General features: G+C 40.3%; 1 protein-coding gene across 1 annotated transcript; it reads left to right on the top strand.

The window, feature by feature from the left end:
- The first annotated feature begins 1216 nt into the window (after nt 1-1216).
- LOC141653791 (putative DEAD-box ATP-dependent RNA helicase 48) lies at nt 1217-15553 on the top strand. Its single transcript, XM_074461643.1, has 10 exons — nt 1217-2150; nt 2398-2504; nt 2759-2814; nt 2901-3125; nt 3448-3654; nt 7113-7199; nt 13467-13562; nt 13648-13863; nt 14286-14468; nt 14957-15553. Exons 1-10 carry the CDS (start codon nt 1309-1311, stop codon nt 15185-15187), a joined length of 2250 nt encoding a protein of 749 aa, XP_074317744.1. The 5' UTR covers nt 1217-1308; the 3' UTR covers nt 15188-15553.
- The last annotated feature ends 2912 nt before the right edge of the window (nt 15554-18465 follow it).

Genomic DNA, 18465 nt, shown 5'->3' on the forward strand with positions numbered 1-18465 from the left:
AGTCTCAGTGGCTGGTGTTTGTTGGATGGACCGTGTCTTCGTGGTTGTATGGTCGCGTCCGGCTGTTTCTTTGTTGGGGTTTGGTCAAGTTTGTTGGGGTCCGTGTTCCTGTTTGAGGCGTGTTGGGTAGGGTGGGTTTGGGTTTCCGGGGATGACGTTGGTTGGGTCTGAGGTGGTGCTTTTCTCATCTTGGTATGATGTTGATTCTGCTTTTCCTGTCATTTCCTTGTCTTTTAATTAATTTTAGTGGTAAGCCTTGTCCTCTTAATGGTGTTAGTGGTGCGGTGTTTGTGTCTTTGGGGGTTCGTGTTACTCATTGTATGTTAGCCTTCTCGGACGGTCTGTTCTATGATCAATGGATGCGTTGTCTTGGGTGTAGGAGATTTATCTCCGTCGAGGGCAGGCTCCGTCTTGCTTCTCATCTTTTCTTTCTACGTTCTTTTCGCAAGAGCGTAAGTGCACCTTGTCATTGTCACTCCGTCGGCTATATGAATCGCTTGTTTTTGGAGGTCTTCCGTGTTAATGAAGTTGACATCAACGATCGTGACCAAGCTGCCGTCTTCCGCCTTTCTACCATCATCCTTCCTGCTTACCCTAATGTTGTAGATTTAATTTTGAATAATGGTTATGTAATCTCTATGTATGGCTTTGTAGTGCTAGATTTAGTTATGAAGTGTCTGGTGCTACCTAGTCGAGTAGCTTACGTTGTATCGGTTACAATAATGTAAGTTATTCACCTGTTGTCAAAAAAAAAAAAAAAAAAAAAAATTCCGTAGCAGCAAAACCGTACACAAAATAACATGTGGCATTTCATCGAACATCTGATGTATCCGACAGAAAACGGCGAAATTTGAATCAAAGTTTGAGTAAGTTAGTCACGGTCTATGATCCACCCTTAGAAAACAAGTTCAGGAAGAAGTAAATTAGTTGTAAAAAAATTCCCTACCACCAATCCGTGTGTCGGAGATGTGAAGGCCAACATCCGAGCATCGGAACTCGGTGTGTCCGGCCTGGAAGTGCTACAACCCCTAAAAAAAATGAAAATACATTTAAGATGATAGAAATAGGATTGCAAAAGGTGGATAGTTTTACAGAAGTTTACTATTAAATCCGAGAGGTTTTCTTTTCGTAAAATACTGACGTCACTTAAGGGCAGAAGCACGCTCAGCAGTGTCACGCCGTTATCCTCTACAGTATAAGATACAGAGTGTATAAGAAACAAAGTACTCTAAAACCCATTACCATAAACCCTACTCTTCTCTTCAGTAAATCACTCCTTACCTAAAAAGAAAACCTGGACTTGCAACAATGTCCACCCTCTTCCTTCGACGCCCTTGCAAAACCCTGGGCAACAAAGTGGAGTGGTCCCTGATATGGGCCCGACCAATGGGCGGCGGCCCACGCACCTTCCCCGGCGGCTTCAACAAATGGAAATGGAGGCGTCTTCACGAGAAGAAGGCTATGGACAAGGAGAAGCGTCTCCTTGATCAAGAGAAGCAGCTTTACCAGGCTCGTCTTCGCTCTCAAATTAGGGTTTCCACCGTCTCCGTCTCCCCCGATTCCAATTCTCACTCCCACTCCCCTCTTTCCCCTCGTGATCACGTTAAGGCCCTCGCTGACCGGTTCGTCAAACCCGGGGCCGAAGACCTCTGGACCGCTGCTGACGGCCCGCTCCACGACCCGGCTCCTAATTTCCAGCAGAAGAGAGGTTATTGTTCCTTGAATTTCAATTTCAATTTGCAGCACAGGAGGGGGTTTTCGAGTTGTACGCAGCCTAGGAAACCTAAAAAGAGGAGATATGGAGGTTCATCCAGTGAAGAAGATGATGATGATGAGGATTACCCCGTGCTCCCTTTGCTCCCTGAAAATGCCAGGTGGCCTAAGTTTAGTGTCGAAAAACCCAAGCAGAAAGAGGAACGAGGGAGGAAAGGCGCCAGGGGGTTTATAGGTAGCGCTGTTTTAGGAAAGTATGATGCTAAGATAACCAAAACAAGGATGAAGGACAAACCCGAACCTTTGACCATTCACGAAATTAAGCAACAGGTTATGCTCCGCAAATTAGCAGCTGAAAACCCGCTACATGAGAATGTCGTCCATGCTCAACCTGATGACGATGAGGTTGTTGACGATTTTGTTTCTACTGGCAAGAGGTGCGTCATTCCTATTACTTTTCACTTGCTCAAGACGGCCGGCGTATATTAGCAGTCTAATAATTTAGACTATACTTCAGACCATAGGAAAAGATATAATCACTGATTGGTATTTGTGCCAGTGATGCAGTCTAGATTTCTTGGATTAAACTTGGTATCAGAAGATATTTACTGTTATGCTTGTGAGAGTGATACATTGTCTGGCTCCATTTCGAAGGTTGAATTCAACTTATGCTTGCTATTTTAGGTTTGATCAGTGCGGCATTTCTCCTCTGACAGTGAAAGCATTGAGTAATGCGGGCTATATTACGATGTCTAAAGTCCAAGAAGATACACTTTCTCTTTGTCTCAACGGTAAGACTGCTTTATGTAATGTCCTTTTCATGTTCGACAAATCAAATCTGGTTCTGTTAGTTGATATTTCCTTTTGTGTCGGTCTCACCAATTGCGATAGCTGTTCCTCCAGAGTTCCTGTTGATTTTCAATTAATTTGGCTCCCTACCTAACTTGCTTTGTAGCATCACTAAGCTATCAAGTAACATTATGTACTCATGTTTGGATGGTAAAGTAGGTAATCACCACAAACTTTATGTTCTGTTTTGTCGCAGGAAATGACGTTTTAGTCAAAGCTAAAGCTGGCACAGGAAAGACAGCTGCTTTTCTGGTATAAAATCAGCAACCTTTTTTTGGTGGGAACAATCTCGTTTCGTATAGTGATTCTTTTTCAATGTCGTTATTAAATAAAAACAGCTTCCTGCAATTGAAACAGTTCTAAAGGCGATAAGCAGTGACAAAGTTCAGCGTGTAGCTCCGATATATGTTCTTGTACTTTGCCCCACTAGGGAACTCGCTTGTCAGATTGCTGCAGAAACACGTGCTTTGTTAAAGTATCATGATGGACTAGGCGTCCAAGTGATAAGTGGTGGTACACGTTTCAAGGACGATCTTAGACGTCTTGAATCAGATCCTTGCCAGGTTTGTTATTCATCTAGCATACTTGCTGTGTAGGCTTGTAGCTGAGCTTTTGATGATTTTGTGCTATTATGATTGCTCCGTGCTCCAAGAACCATCCTTACATTTGAACCACTGTAATGGTCTTGCCATAACTAGATTTTCCCACAGTGTCAAGGGGCATTAGCCAGTGGCGGGATAGGGAGAAGGGGGGCAGGGCACTGGGTTGTATGCATGCAGCCTTACCCTTGTTCTAAGTGTTAACAACACAAAGTGACAGTTATGGGATGATCCATGATGAAAACTGCATCGAGTGTTGTCTTACTTCTATATCAAATTTTCGTAGATTCTGGTTGCCACTCCTGGTAGATTACTGGATCATGTTGAGTCCAGATCCGGCTTGTCTGTGCGATTGATGGGGCTTAAAATGCTTGTACTTGATGAAGCTGATCATCTGCTGGACCTTGGATTCAGGAAGGACATGGAGAGAATTGTTGATTGTTTACCTCGTGAGCGACAGTCTTTGCTGTTCTCTGCAACAGTCCCAAAAGAGGTTATGCTTTTTTTCTTTTCTTTTTTTTGCGCAAGAAAGGCACATCCAATTTTTTTCATCCACTTGGGGAAGAAAATCAGAATAGATCTTTCAAACAAGAACCACTAATGAGAGTTAACATAAGAAGCATTAAGACTCTCCACCACCTCTTCAATAAGTAACTCATGCCTAGCTAGCATCCTAATACTAACTGAGACCTGTGAAAATCCTGGAATTACGTTCCTGCCAAATAGCATATGTAGTGGCTCCAATGCAACTGGTATACTGGTATACCAACCAATCTTCCAGTGTTTTCTTGCCCTCCTAGAAGCAATCCATTCAAGTTCAATCCACATATCCATGGTCCTGCTCCTCATTTGTACCCAACTCAAGACATATCGTCAAAGTTCAGCAGCATAATTACATTTAAAAAACAGATGCTGATGTGTTTCACTAGCAATTTTGCAAAAGGAGCAACGATTAATCAATATTAGCCCCCCTCTTATTGATGTTATCTAGAGTGGCCAGCTTCTTTTGTATAGCAAGAGAAGTAATAAATCTGTGTTTAGGTACGGCACTCTCATGCCATATAGTTTGATCCCACTTAATCTGCTCAAACGAGGTCTCAAGATATTATACATTCGCCCAATCTTGAATGTTCCACTCAAAGCACACCTGTTAAGAAGATCCCGTGCAGCAGGAATGTCCCCTGTAAGTTGGACCAGTGTATCCCTCATAGTGAGGATGCTTTTCCAGCTTTCAGAATGATGAGGCTTAGGGGCAGTCATCCAAACAGAATTTTGCTTGACATTATAAGCAACATTCCATACAGACCAGATGGTGTCAGTTGCATTATCGATTTTCCATAGCCACCTACACACAGCAGCCCTGTTCTAGGAGAGAACCTCTTTAATGTTAAATCCACCTTCACTCCAGGAGTCCAGGGGCAGCAATAAGCCTTCCAACTTTTCATGTACATTTTATTATGACCCTCTACATTCCAAATAATTTCCCTGCAAAATCTATTAATCTTCTTCAATACAGCTTTAGACAAAAGCAAGATAGAACTCCAGTAGTTATCCAGGCCAAATATAATGGAATTCAATAATTGAAACCTACCAGCATACGACAAGAGTTTAGTAGTCCAATGCTTCATAGCTTTCTGAATGTTACAAATAAGCTCACCATACATATTCACTTTCAGTTTACTGTCCATTAAGGGCATACCCAAGTATTTGAAGGGAAGCCACCCTCAACATATCCAGTAATAACCTTTATTTGTTCCTTAATTTCCTCACTAACTCCTCCAAAGTAGATATTTGTTTTCTCATAATTATCGTACAAACCAGAGAATTTAGCAAATTGATCCAAAGTTGTAGCAACAGCCTGCACAGAGGGAACATCACCTCTAATAAAGACCATGAGGTCGTCAGCAAAAATAAGATGGGTAAGATGAATCTTGGCACGTTTAGGGTGATAAGACACCTGATGGAGCATACAAATCTGTCTAAGATATCGGGAGAGTATCTCCATCCCAAGGACAAATAGGTAAGGGGAAAGAGGATCCCCTTGTCTAAGTCCAGCAGTACCTTTGAAAAACCCAGTGTCACTTCCATTAATCCTTAAGGTGAACCATGTACTAGTTATACATCCCATTATCCACTTATCAAACTGTGTAGGAAAGTTCAGACTTAAAATCATATCATATCCTCTACGAAATTCCATTGAATGGAGTCATATGTCTACCTTTATGAGACTCCTTGGGGAACAAGTCTGTACAGCATAACCTTTGACTAGAGACTGTGAAAGCATCATGTTCTCAAAAATAATCCTGCCATGAACAAAAGCACCCTGCTCTTTACCTACCAACATAGGAAGTAGAGGCTTTAATCTATTTACCAAAATCTTACTAATGGTTTTGTAGAAGACAGTGCAACAGGCAATTGGTCGATAGTCAAGAACAGTAGCCACAACAGGCTTTTAGGGATGAGAGTTAGCACTGTAATGTTGGCCTGCTTGGTCATTTTCCCAGTTCTGAAATAGTCCATCACAGTATTGACAAAATCCTCTCCAATAATAGACCATGAAGATTTAAAAAACCCCAGAAGAAAACCCTTCATAGCCTAGACTTTTATTGTCATTAATAGCAAAAAGAGCTTTCTGAATCTCATCAGTGGAGACAGGAAGGCATAGAGGACCATGCTCTTCAGAAGATAAGCAGTAGCCTTTTGCAATAAAAGTTTTATCTTGTTTTACAGTCTCCACTTTTTGACCTAAGAGATGTTGATAGTAATCCACAAAGGCAGCATTAACATTATCAATGCCTTGAACCAACAATACTTTGATTTTCCCTTACAGCTATTTTGGCCAAGAAATATCGAGTAGAACAATCAGCCAGTTTAATATTTTGAATCTTAGCTCTTTGGTAAAGCATTTGTAGTTCAGCCTTTTTCAGTTTAGAATATTGATCAATTAGCTGTGCTTCCTTCTCTAATAAGTCAAGATTAAACCTGGTCTGTTGAATTTCCATCTGACATTGCTTGAGATTATTCTTAACATCATCAACTCTAGCAGTAAACCCACTATAGTGTTCCTTGTGCAGTTTAAAGAGTCCCCATCTGACAGCTTTAAGCTTACGAAAAAAATTGTAAATAGAAGACCCTTGGCAATAATAATCCCATCCCTCCTGAACAATTTGTCCATATAAAGGATGATCAAGCCAACAATTCAAAAAACTAAATCTCTTTTTGCACTGCCTATCCTCAAACACAGTAACAAGTAAAGATGAGTGATCAGAAATACCAGGCAGGAAGTTATTAACTGAAGACCCTGGATATTCTGTAAGCCAAGCATTGTTAACCATTGCTCTATCCAATCTAGACCAAACTCTAGTGCCATCCTTGTGTTTATTTGTCCAGGAGAAATCACAGCCATGACTCCTTAGATCCTCTAATTGACAGCTAGAAATACAATTGTTAAAAGCCATCATCTCAGAAATACTAGGAGGATTAGGACCCGATCTCAGTAGTATTGCTAACAATATTAAAATCCCCCAAGGCGATCCATCTAGTAATAGTATGAGAAAGATGAATAAGTTGCTCCCAAAGAAACTCTCAACCATTTGCATCATTATAACCATATATCATAGTTATATCCAACTTTTTTTGAGTTGCATGATGAAGAACTTCACCATGTATAAATTGCTGATGAACTACAGTAGAAAGGACAGTGACAGTCCTAGGATTCCAGAACACCCATACCCTTCCATTGTAGTTAAATGTATAATTGTTAATAACCATGAAACCAGGAAATTTTTTAGTAATACTAGTAGCATTTATTTCCTTAACCCTTGTCTCCAAACCTAGATAAAGAGGTTATGCTTTAATTCCTGTTAAAAGTCCAAAACTTGTCAGGTGTTTAGGCTCAGTGCTACAACATATCTTTGTGAGGTTCTCAATCGTGGTCATCTATGTATTCAGGTTCGCAGAATTTCTCAGCTTGTTCTGAAAAGGGAGCATGTTTGCATAAACACTGAGGATGAAAATTGTCCAGAAACAAACTCTAAGGTACAGTGCCGGCATCTGATCAAATCTTTGTGTTGAAGTTGCTTGCTTTATAAGCACTTGAAACAAATTTCAGATTTATTTATTTGTCACTTTGAAGTAGTACAATAACGTAGATGTGAGTCTGATCAAAGGTTTCTACTTTCTAATGAAGGAAGTGCTATTATTAAATCAGTGTTTTCCAAGATTATGTTTGTAGCAAGAATGTGTTTGGGGTTGGCAAATCTGTGATGGTTTGTTGTAGCTCTAGCATCTGCATAAGTTCCGAAAGGAAACCTTAAAAGCGATTTTCTTTGACGCATGGTAAATATGAAAATCAATGAAATGATTCCCCACCAATTTCGGGTCCGGTGTTCATCAGATAAATTAATATTTGTAGGTTGTTCTAGGAAGGGTTACTGTTTCTTCTTGACAATATATCGGTCGGTTGGTGGTTTATAGCGATCTGTGGTGGAGGATTTTGTGCATAAACTTGCATGTTTACAAATGAAGTTGCGAAATGCTTTTAGCTTTTGTTGCAACTCTTAACATTGTTGTCCCCAGATTTTAATGCTGTAGTCTTCTCTAATGTCATGGCATGCTATTTTCTGTTAACTCCAGCCTGAAATTTATAATTAGTTCTCAAATTGCAAAGAAGGGGCCGATGGTGGGTAATGGGTAGGTTGAACTTGTGTAGTCCAAATTAAGGGATAATCTGCTAGTTTAATTCTTTTCGACGCAGAATAGATAAGCTGTTGGTGAAAGCACTAAGGTGTCCCTGTTTCTCTTATGATTATAAAATTTTGATGGGCCTGTCTTCTGTACAAGTAGGACCGCCAGTTGATTTCCCTGTATAAGATACTTTCATAGACAATTTCTTTTCTTTTCTTTTCTTTTTTTGCAAGAAAGATGGCATCTTTATTCATCCATATAGGGCAAATAAAAAAAATCTTACAAAAAGCAGATGACCACAAAAAAGACCCGAGTTCAAACTCTTTAACAGTTTCCATATTACACTCACCTTCCCCATTCAAAAGCCTAACACTGTGAAAGAATTTTACTTGAGCAGCAACTAGTCAGACGTGTGAGAGACCATGGAAAATCCTACAGTTTCTTTCCTCCCACAGCAAATATATAGCAGCAATAAGACTTCGACTACGCCATTGAGATCTCGATCTCTTCCTCTGTTTCCTGCCCTTATATCTCTTAAGCTCATAGTTCAGGCTCTGCGGCCTTTGGGGTTGGTTATACCCAGCCATACAATACCAAAAGCTGTTCCATGACATGTACAGCAAACAGGCAAGCAAAGAACATGTGACTGAGTTTCCTCATCATGTTGGCAAAGAGCACACCTGTTAGGTAAACAGAATCCCTTACGCTTCAAATGGTCAACAATAGGTAAGCGATCCTTGGCAAATGATGCAACAAAGCTGTGCTTTGGTAGACAAATAGAATTCCAAATTACCTTATATCCCACTCTTTTCCTAGATTTCTCTCTAAAGAAGTCATACCCTTTGGAAGCATTAAATTGATTATTGATGGTGCAAGAAGAGAGAAGGGAGAAAACTCATCCTTATTCCCAATAGCATGATTGCAAGGCAGAAGTTTTCAGTCCCAAACACCACAGGATTAAGAAGCTGGGTTCTCCATGCATAGGATAGCATTTGAGTAGACCAATGTCCCACATACTTCTTTATTTTGAGCAGCAGAGCCTCATACATAACATGACTAAGTCTAGAAGTATTAAGAGAGAGACCCAAGATATCTGAAGGGAAACCTGAAACCAGAAGCCTTCAGTATGTCAGCCTTGACATTGTCCTTGGCCCCACCAAGGTAAATCTCAGTTTTCGAAGGGTTTGCATGTAAGCTGGAAAAGCAAGCAAAATCCTGAAGGGAATCTACAACATGCTGGACAGAGGGGAGATCACCTCTAGTGAAGCTCATCAGATCATCAGCAAATGTTAAATGAGTGAGCATTATCCTGGAGCATTTGGGGCGATAGGAAAAGAGAGTCGAGAGGCTTGTTTTGGAAATTTCTCAAGTATCCAGGATAACAACTTCATACTAAAAACAAAGATGTAAGGTGAAAGGGGACCCCCTTGTGTAATTCCACATTCCCCTTTAAATAACCAGAACACTTCTCATTCAATTTGAGAGAAAAACTAGTAGTTGTGATATAAGCCATAATCCACTCTATGAACTCTCCGGGAAAATTATAAGCAATCAACATACTTTCAACAAACTTCCAATTGATGGAATCGAACGCCTTGCGAATATCCACTTTTATCAGGCATCTAAGGGAGATGTGAAGTTTCGAGTAACCTTTAACCAACAACTGAGAAACCATAATATTATCATGAGTGTTTCTATAGGCACAAATGCGGATTGCTCGGGTCTATTAAATCCCCCAAAACCTCTTTCATCCTATTAGCAAGTATCTTACTAAGATCTATATATTGTAGAACACGTAGTAGGCTTATAGTTAAGAACAGTACTGGAGACCTGTTTCTTAAGAATCAGATCAAGAATAGAATAGGGCTGTGGAAAAAAGGAACATACATCGGATGTACTACCTCAGAATTTATTTGTTTTTGAGCATATGTGTATTTTTTCTGAGCTTATTACCTCAAACTTTATTTGTTTTTGAGCATATGTGTAGTTTTCCTGAGCTTATTAAAGTTTATAAGTTATATTTTAAATTTTTTTTCCGTCAAAACTCAATTTTAACTAAGCTTATATGTAATGTTTTTGAGTTTTTATTGTAATTTTTTGAGCTTAATGTTTAAGTGAAAGAACAAACTTTATAGTAAAACTCATAATTTTTAAAACAAAACTCAAAAACTTTATTTTAATGCTCAGAAACTCTGGCGGTAGTACATCGGATGTATAATCTACTTATTGCTCATCACTTGCTTTAGCATTTTTTTCTTTTTGAAGAAATCCCAAATAGCATGCCAAAAATCCTTCTCGAAATAGTCCAACTAGCCTGAAAGAACCCACAAGAAAATCCATCCACTCCTGGGCTCTTATTGGAATCTATCACCAAAATGCAGCCTTGATTTCCTCCTTCCTAATAGGCCCAACCAGTTTAGCCCAATCAGATGTGATCAACTTTGGACCCTGAGCCACCACACCAGCATCAAACATAGAGACAGAAGTAGTTTTCCCAAAAAAAAAAAAATTGATAAAACCTGAAAAAAGCAGCCTCAACAGCAGCCTGATCAGTATGTATTATTCCCTGGTCACCCACTATTGTACCAATGTAGCTCAAATGTTTACGTGTAGCTATCCTAGTATAAAAGTATTTTGAACTGCATTCAGATTTTTAAATGTGCGTTATTTTAGCTCTTTGAGAGAGGGCACTTAGTTCAGCCATCTTCAAAATACAATAACGTTCCAGAAGCTGTTTTCCCTTCTCCATATATCCCTGATCCTGAGGGAAATGTACAAGCCTCTGTTGGCAGTTAGAAAGGGCTTCTTTAGCATCCTTTATCCTCGTAGGAAGGTCAGAGAAGCTTGAATGATGAACAGAGACAGCCAATCTTACCTGTTTTAATTTCTCACAGTCAAACTGAACATAGAAGTGCCCTTTAGTCCCTGACCTGCACAGCCTGCCAGGTCAGGTCTGCCTAACAGTATTCTGAAATCTAGGTGCTTGGTCCATCAATTTAGGAATTGGAATCTTGCAGCTGAAGTTGGCCTAGCACCTCCAAGGGCGACCACTATAGGAATATGGTCTGAAATACCAGGCAGAAGAAATTGAGCATGGGAATGAGGGAACTCCCTAATCCAAGTTGAGGTAATCAAGGCCCTATCTAGCTTTGACCAGGTTCTAAGCCTACCATCTTGTTTATTGCTCCAACGAAGCTGTAAAGCCACTATTAATATCCTCCAGAGAGCAGAGTGAAATAAATTCGTTGAACTCATCCAAATCCTTCTGATCAGGAGGGGTTAGGGCCCAAGCGTTCCTCAACATTTTCACAACATTGAATTCACCCATTAGTAACCAACTCTCATCAATAAGGCTAGAAAGATGCATGTGACTATCTCAGAGAGACTGCCTAAGTGCACCACTGTTAATCCCGTAAACCATGGTAACAAACACACTAGTATGAGAGGTAGGATGAAAAACCTTACACTGAATATACTGAGCAGATTTCCCCAGAACAGTAATATCCACAGTAGAAGGATTCCAGATGACCCAAATTCTCTCATTATTGTGATATTCATAATTGCATAGGACTCCCCTAAAATTCCATGAAGATAAGAGCATCTGCAACTTATGTCTGGTGGCTTGTCCTCCCCCAGAATGTCCCCAACTTTCTCCACAATGAAGAGTTGAGAAATACCAGCTGGCATACGTTCCTCTGAGAACAAATTAGTAAACCTGTTGGCGATGACCAAACTTGTAGCAATGGGTAAGCTTTTCTTTGATTTTGTTCCAAAAGCCTTGAAGCCACATCATCAATACCCATAGGTGGAGGTGTATTTATTACAGCCTCTTGAGCATTCACAGATTCCAGCACACCCCTATCAGCCTGCACCAACTTTTTCTGTACAGTTTCAGCCTTCCTTTTATAGACAGGCTTAACTACAATTTTTGCTTCCTTCATTTCAACTCTCCTACATGTATTCATCTCATGGCCCAGTTTATGACAACTCCTACAGTAATAAGGTAGCCATTCGTACTCCACATTTTGCACGAATTGACCACCAAAAGGAGTATTAATGATGATCACATCGTCCACCAACTCTTAGATAGATCCACATCGACCATTATACGAGCAAATCCCCAAGCGTGCTTTAAAGTTGTAATATGATCAGCAAAAAGGGATCTCCCACTTTACTAGCAATTTTACTTGGTACATTCGATGACCAAAGATAAGGGTCCAGGTTAGGAAACATAACCAAACTACTGGGATATGAGATACTTGGTCCAACTAAGTCCAAAATCTGGTGACCACTTCTTCAGAATTAAAGCATGACCACCCACCATCCATGGTCCCCTCTCAAGAACATCATTCACATCAGTTGCAGATGCAAATTGAAAGACAATCCATCCCTTCCTATAGTACTGAATAAGAGGCTTACCCACATGATTCCAGTTCGTAATCACGTCATCATTCATGTGCTAATCACGTCATCATTCATCTGCTGTAACTTACAGTTCCAACCAGTTTCAGTTCATCCTCAATATCATCCTTTTCAATGCAAATCTCTGTAGAATCAGCAATATTCTTACAGAAATGTAGATTCATCCCCACCTGAGATTTCGCATTAAGTAATTGTCCCCAATCCTATGCCACACTCTTAGAGTCTTAGATGGCTGCATAGTACTAGGTATCACAGGAATAGATGGTATAATAGTAGAATCATTAGACTTATCCGAGGAACTACTAGCCTTAGATGATTCACCAATTGCGTTATTAAGCAAAACATTAAGAAAATTTGGAGATTGAGGTGGTTGAGAACCATTTACCTGCGTTTGAGCAATCTCCCCCAAATCAGAACCATTAGCGTCCATATTGGTATCGTTTAAAGGATCTTGTGATTGCGGAATTGATTTAGTAATTTTCGGAGGCCTTCCTCTACCCTTCAACATGGAACTGCTGTGGAATCAAGCAAGCAAGAGGCTAAACATGGAAAGAAATCGAGAGAAAATCAGAGATTTTAGAGACTTTTTTTAGAGAGAATGATGATTATTATTATTATTTCTAATGAACTCGTATCTTGAAATGCTTCCAGAGACCATTTCTTTGTACATTTTTTATAATAATATTCTCTTCATAGATCATAGGTGAATGTCCAGCTTTTAGAGAGGAACATGCCTTAAAAGTTAAAAGACGAGAAGAAATAAGGGGTTACAAGGTTATACTCAAGCTGCATATTTTTAGAGTGAGTAAAGGAGAAGGGGCGAATGACTGATTCGTTTTCCCTTGAAATCTTTCCAGTTATGGAGGGATTGAAATTTTTGAACGGGCGAAGTAAAGTGCCCACCCTTACGCTCTCGCGTCTTTAGTTCCTGCACTACATCCAAACTAGGAAAATACAATACCTCACTCTCTTCCCATGGCTGACTGGTTCGATATGAGCACCACATTTTATGCACGAACACTCTTAAAAGAGCCTGATATATAGATTTTAAGCAAGCAAATTACAAAACACGCCTGAACTGGTTCGCAATGCAGTAGGGGCCAAGCACAGCTGGTAACCCTGTCCCTCTCCTGTTCCATGCGAATCCACTTAACCAACTAGTTTTAGTATAATGAGCATCATCTTTTTTGTATGCAGGTGAAGCAGTCATATGTTATTGTTCCTCACGATATGCATTTTCAAGTAGTTTACCAACTTCTAAAAAAGCATATCTCTGGAATGCCTGATTACAAGGTAAAATGATGCTTAATTTCTGTGATAGACTTAACTAAATCCACGTCTTCTTTTAAATCCCCAATTTGTGATTGATTGGTGTTAGGTTATTGTTTTTTGTACAACTGGGATGGTAACTTCACTCATGTACCTTCTGTTCCGTGAGATGAGATTGAATGTCAGGGAGATACACTCTCGAAAGCCACAATTTTATCGATCTCGCATAGCTGATGAATTTAAGGAATCAAAACGGTTGATTCTAATTTCATCAGATGTCTCATCTAGAGGGATGGATTATCCTGATGTTTCTTTGGTTATTCAGGTACTACTTATCTTATGTTTTATACTGTGTGCACAAATTTCAGTTTCTATATCTAAAATGCAGTGTGCTGGTAATTGGCTAATTGCGGATTATTTACAGTTTAATCATTTACTTGATTGACCCAAATCCTGGAAAAAAAAAGTATTTTCCTTGATTTTTTTTTTTTGATTTTGATGAAGTGCATCATTATATTTCAACATATACACCAACTTCTGCAACTCACGTTGACAAAATGCTGCATTCAAATTAGGACTTTTTCTCCGAAAAATATTTGTCATGGAGTAACTTGCTGCAATGCAATAATTTAATCTAAAAGATGGTACATGCTCTTGAGTGAAGGAAAGGGGTCTATATATTATCATATGATTCAGCGAAGTATTATATAACTCAAAACACTTTTGATGTATCCAATGGCCTTTTAGGTCGGAATCCCATCTGATAGACTGCAATATATACATCGTATTGGAAGGACTGGTCGAGCAGGAAAATATGGTGAAGGAATTTTGGTGCTTGCGCCGTGGGAGGAGCATTTTCTGGAAGAAATAAGAGATCTTCATGTTGAAAAGTCATCTGCACCACATATTAGCCCGGAGGTGAAATTGAAGGTTATATTTCTGGCTGTGGATTTGCGCACTTGTCTATTTTAGCCTTTTAAAATAAAAAAAATCATGAACCCGATTTATCTTGGAGAGAAAAATGCTTTTGACCCCACTAGTTGCTATAACGATGATTTATGTGTTAAAGTTTCGTTACCGGGCCCGCACCCAGAAGAGAGAGTCTATAGTTTATAAGTCCAAATAACTCCAAGGAGGTTGCATCCCAAAACCAATTGGCTATGGATGGAGTAACTCCTTGGTTTATAAACTAGCCAATCTCTTTTTCCAATGTGAGACTAATGTAGATTGCGGACTATGACACTATCTCAGTTTCATTTAATTCCATCCCTGTTTTAAGAAAGTATTTGCATAATTAATTTGGGCTTTGTTTTGGTGTCATTTAGATATAATCCAAGACCGTCTAGAACTTTTTCTTGTTAAATGTTAAAACAATCTAGTTTATCACTTGGGACTCAAAATCTCGTATCATTTTGCAGATGGAAGATTCGATGTCAAAAGTGGATACAAGTGTGAAGGAAGCTGCATATCATGCTTGGCTCGGCTACTATAACTCTATTAAAGAAACTGGGAGGGATAAGACCTCGCTTGTTAAATGGGCCAACCAATTTTGTGTGTCAATCGGGTTGGAGAAACCTCCGGCACTTTTCAGGAAAACGGCAGTGAAAATGGGTTTGAAAGATATTCCTGGCATTCGTTTGAGGAAATAGAATGTTGCCGATTCCTGGCAGACTGCTATATTGTCTCAAACTACCGCTGTTGATGATTTTGAGTATCACATTGAAGAGAGGTTGTCATGACATTTTGAGTATCACATTGAAGAATGGGTTTGAAAGATATTCCTGGCATTCGTTTGAGGCAAGATTTTTTCATCGATTTGTCTATTGTGCATTTTCTGAATTGACCCCAACTCATTTAGGAATAAGGTTTTGTTTTTGGTTCAGTTCTCCAGAAAATGATCATGTAACCTGTCTACCGGCTCTACTGTCTCGTATCCGTTTATGATATGATTTAGAAAGCTGGCTGCCTGCTGCCACAATTTGTACAGTTATCAAGCATTTGTGTTATAGACCTAACATTAACCTAGAGTCTTGAATTTTAGCATAAACAAAATAAATGTTTTATTTTTAAGACTATTTAAACTCTTGTATACTTAGGGGGTGTTCCACTCAACAAAGGCAGGCATGAGGTATGAGTTTGGAACGAGTCACACTCATATTATGTGTTTGTTTAACAAAAATCGGGGTTTCATACCATACCTCAGATGCATAGTGGTGGGTTTCTTGCACCCCTATTGTCGTCGCACCAACATGGCCACCCCACCTCCCTGTTAATACGGAGTACTATTTTAGATTTCGGAGGAGAGAATGTTTTTGGTTGAGAGGGGTTGGTTATGCGGGCAGTGGGGTTTTTGAGAGTGTGATTGATGGTGCAGGTGAAGGTGTTCGTCGATGGTTGGTGATAGGTGGTGGTGTGGTAGATGTTGGTAGTGTGTGGAAGATAACGGGAAAAGAGTATCCAATACCTAGTGGGCAAGGGGAATGAAAATGGGGGAATGAGGGGTAACCAAAATTAGAAATTAGGCTCCCGTAATCAATGGTTACGGATCTAACCGTGCTCCCTAGGGTTTCTAGTGGAGATTCTCTAGTGTTTCCCTGTCAACTCGTCCTTTCGAGTCAAGGACCCGTTTTTCTTCCTCTCTTTCTTCTCTAATCTCTAATCTCTTACCTCTTTCCACGTAAGTGTTTATCTGGTTTGTTTTTTTCTTCGTGGTTTTAGATCTTTTTTACTTTTGCGTTTCTATCCCGTTTGTGTCTCATCGACATGAATAAAGATAAAGGAAAAGCTATTAGTAGGACTGAGGACGATGATGAGGGGGGAGATGGTTTTGTGTGGGATGTGGGGGGTGAGTGGTCTGGGGGTGAGATAATTGAATACATGTTAATTGGAAAACTTTGGGCATCAAAAGCAATCAATACAAAGGCGGCCATTAAATCGATGACGAAACTTTGGAACCCTAAAGGTTCGATTATAGGGAACGTCATCGATGCGAAGGAGAAAATTTTCATATTTAAATTTACTAATGTTAAGGATAAAGAGCGGGTGCTATCGGGTCAGCCATGGCACTTCGATAAGTTTATGTGGGGTTTCAACGAACCAAGGGAGAATAACAAACTTACTGATACTCCATTGCACCTGGTACTGATATGGGCAAGAATTTATGACCTACCTATAAAGGGAAGAACAAATATGCAGAATTTACGGAGGATGGGTAATCAGCTGGGCAGTTTCATAAGTGTGGAAGAGGTTATGATGCCAGAGATCGAAAGGGCAGTGAGAATTCGGTTCCTTCATGATGTGAGAATCCCGTTGAAAAGAGACATTACTATCCGTCTGCCTAATGGAGTGGCCACCCAGTTCAAGGTTAAATATGAGCGAGTTCCGACGTTTTGTTATGAGTGCGGGGTGCTAGGGCACGGTGAAAAAGACTGCGATGAGGGACCTTATGAAGAAGCAGACTTACTGTACGGAGAATGGATGCGAGCCTCGCCGTGGAAAGTCACAAAAACTGCAGCTGCTCACCCGACAACTGTGGCTAGATCTTTGAATAATTTATTTGATAAGGAAAGTAGGAAGCAGGCGGATGAAGACATCGAGCAAATGATTGCGAGACTCCAGCGGGTGGTGATTCATTCGAAACCGAAGTCAGGGGTGGATGTTGCAGGTATCCCAAATGCTAGCTCTGAAGGAAGTGGCTTATCAATACTTGAGAAGGGGGGAGATGATGGAAATGGAGGGCATGGTGGGGAAGCAGTTTCGATGGAGGAAGGTGTAATAATGACTGTATCTGGGGAGGAAGCGAATGCCCTGACTGAAGGGGGTGTCGAGAAGGAAAATATGGGTCAGACGAAGGGAGGGAAGCACTGGCAGAGAATAGCGAGGGAGATAGGTGCTACTAATTACAGTAGCAGCAACATGGAGGTGCACATAAAACGGGGCAGGGAGGAGAAGGGGACTGGATTGGATGAGAATTATGGGAGTGATTTGCGTAAACGGCTTTGTTTCATGGATGTAAGTTCACCTGAGGCGGAGGTTGAGATGACTCAACCCCGCCCGGCCCAATGAAACTCTTGAGCCGTAACTGCAGGGGGCTGGGCAACCCCGATGCAGTAGGCGGTTTAAGAAACCTTGTCCGGAGGGAGGCCCCGACTATTATTTTCCTTTGTGAGACGAAGCTTAGTGATGAGTCATAATTATATACATATTTATGCCTCCCCTTAATTGCTTTTGATACGGTTTCGTGCTAGTTTATAGCATTTACATGCCTTTTAAGTTAGAATGTCGATACTTCCGCCTTTTGATGTTTGATGCAGGAATGATGCATTTGAGGAGCAAAGGAATGAAATGAGAATCGCGGAGTGGACATGAAGGGATACACGAAGCATGGCACGAGAATCCATAAGAATGAAGGAAGAGAAGTTAAGAAGAAAACACGAAGAAAAGAGCTTCTTATCACTAGTGCTTTCTTTGAAGAGTCATATCTTGAGTTCTACAACTGATTTTCAAGTAATTCCAAATGGAAGTGAAAGCTTATCCTCTTAGCTTTCCAACGCCGCAAAAATCGCTTGTTTCTGACGAGTAACGAAGAAATGGCGGCCGTTTGAAAATCAGTGCGCAAAGCAGGAACTTGGTTCCTCGATCGAGCCAAGCTAGGCTCGATCGAGGAACCAACCAAATCAACTAAATTTCGCAATGTCGAGAGTTGGGTGTTCTTGAAATTTGGTGCCTCGATCGAGCCAGGCCAGGCTCGATCGAGGAAGTGGTTCCTCGATCGAGTCCAATTAGGCTCGATCGAGGAACCTTCCAGTTTTATAATTTCCGCAACTTTCCTTAAGTCGGTTATGTATTGCTATAAATACCAAAACTCGTACCCTAGGTTATTTATGCTTTATTTTAAGTAGGTTTAATATAGCTACCTTATAAAACT

The sequence above is a fragment of the Silene latifolia genome, chromosome 4 (genome assembly GCF_048544455.1).
Source record: "Silene latifolia isolate original U9 population chromosome 4, ASM4854445v1, whole genome shotgun sequence".
Classification (NCBI taxonomy): domain Eukaryota; kingdom Viridiplantae; phylum Streptophyta; class Magnoliopsida; order Caryophyllales; family Caryophyllaceae; genus Silene; species Silene latifolia.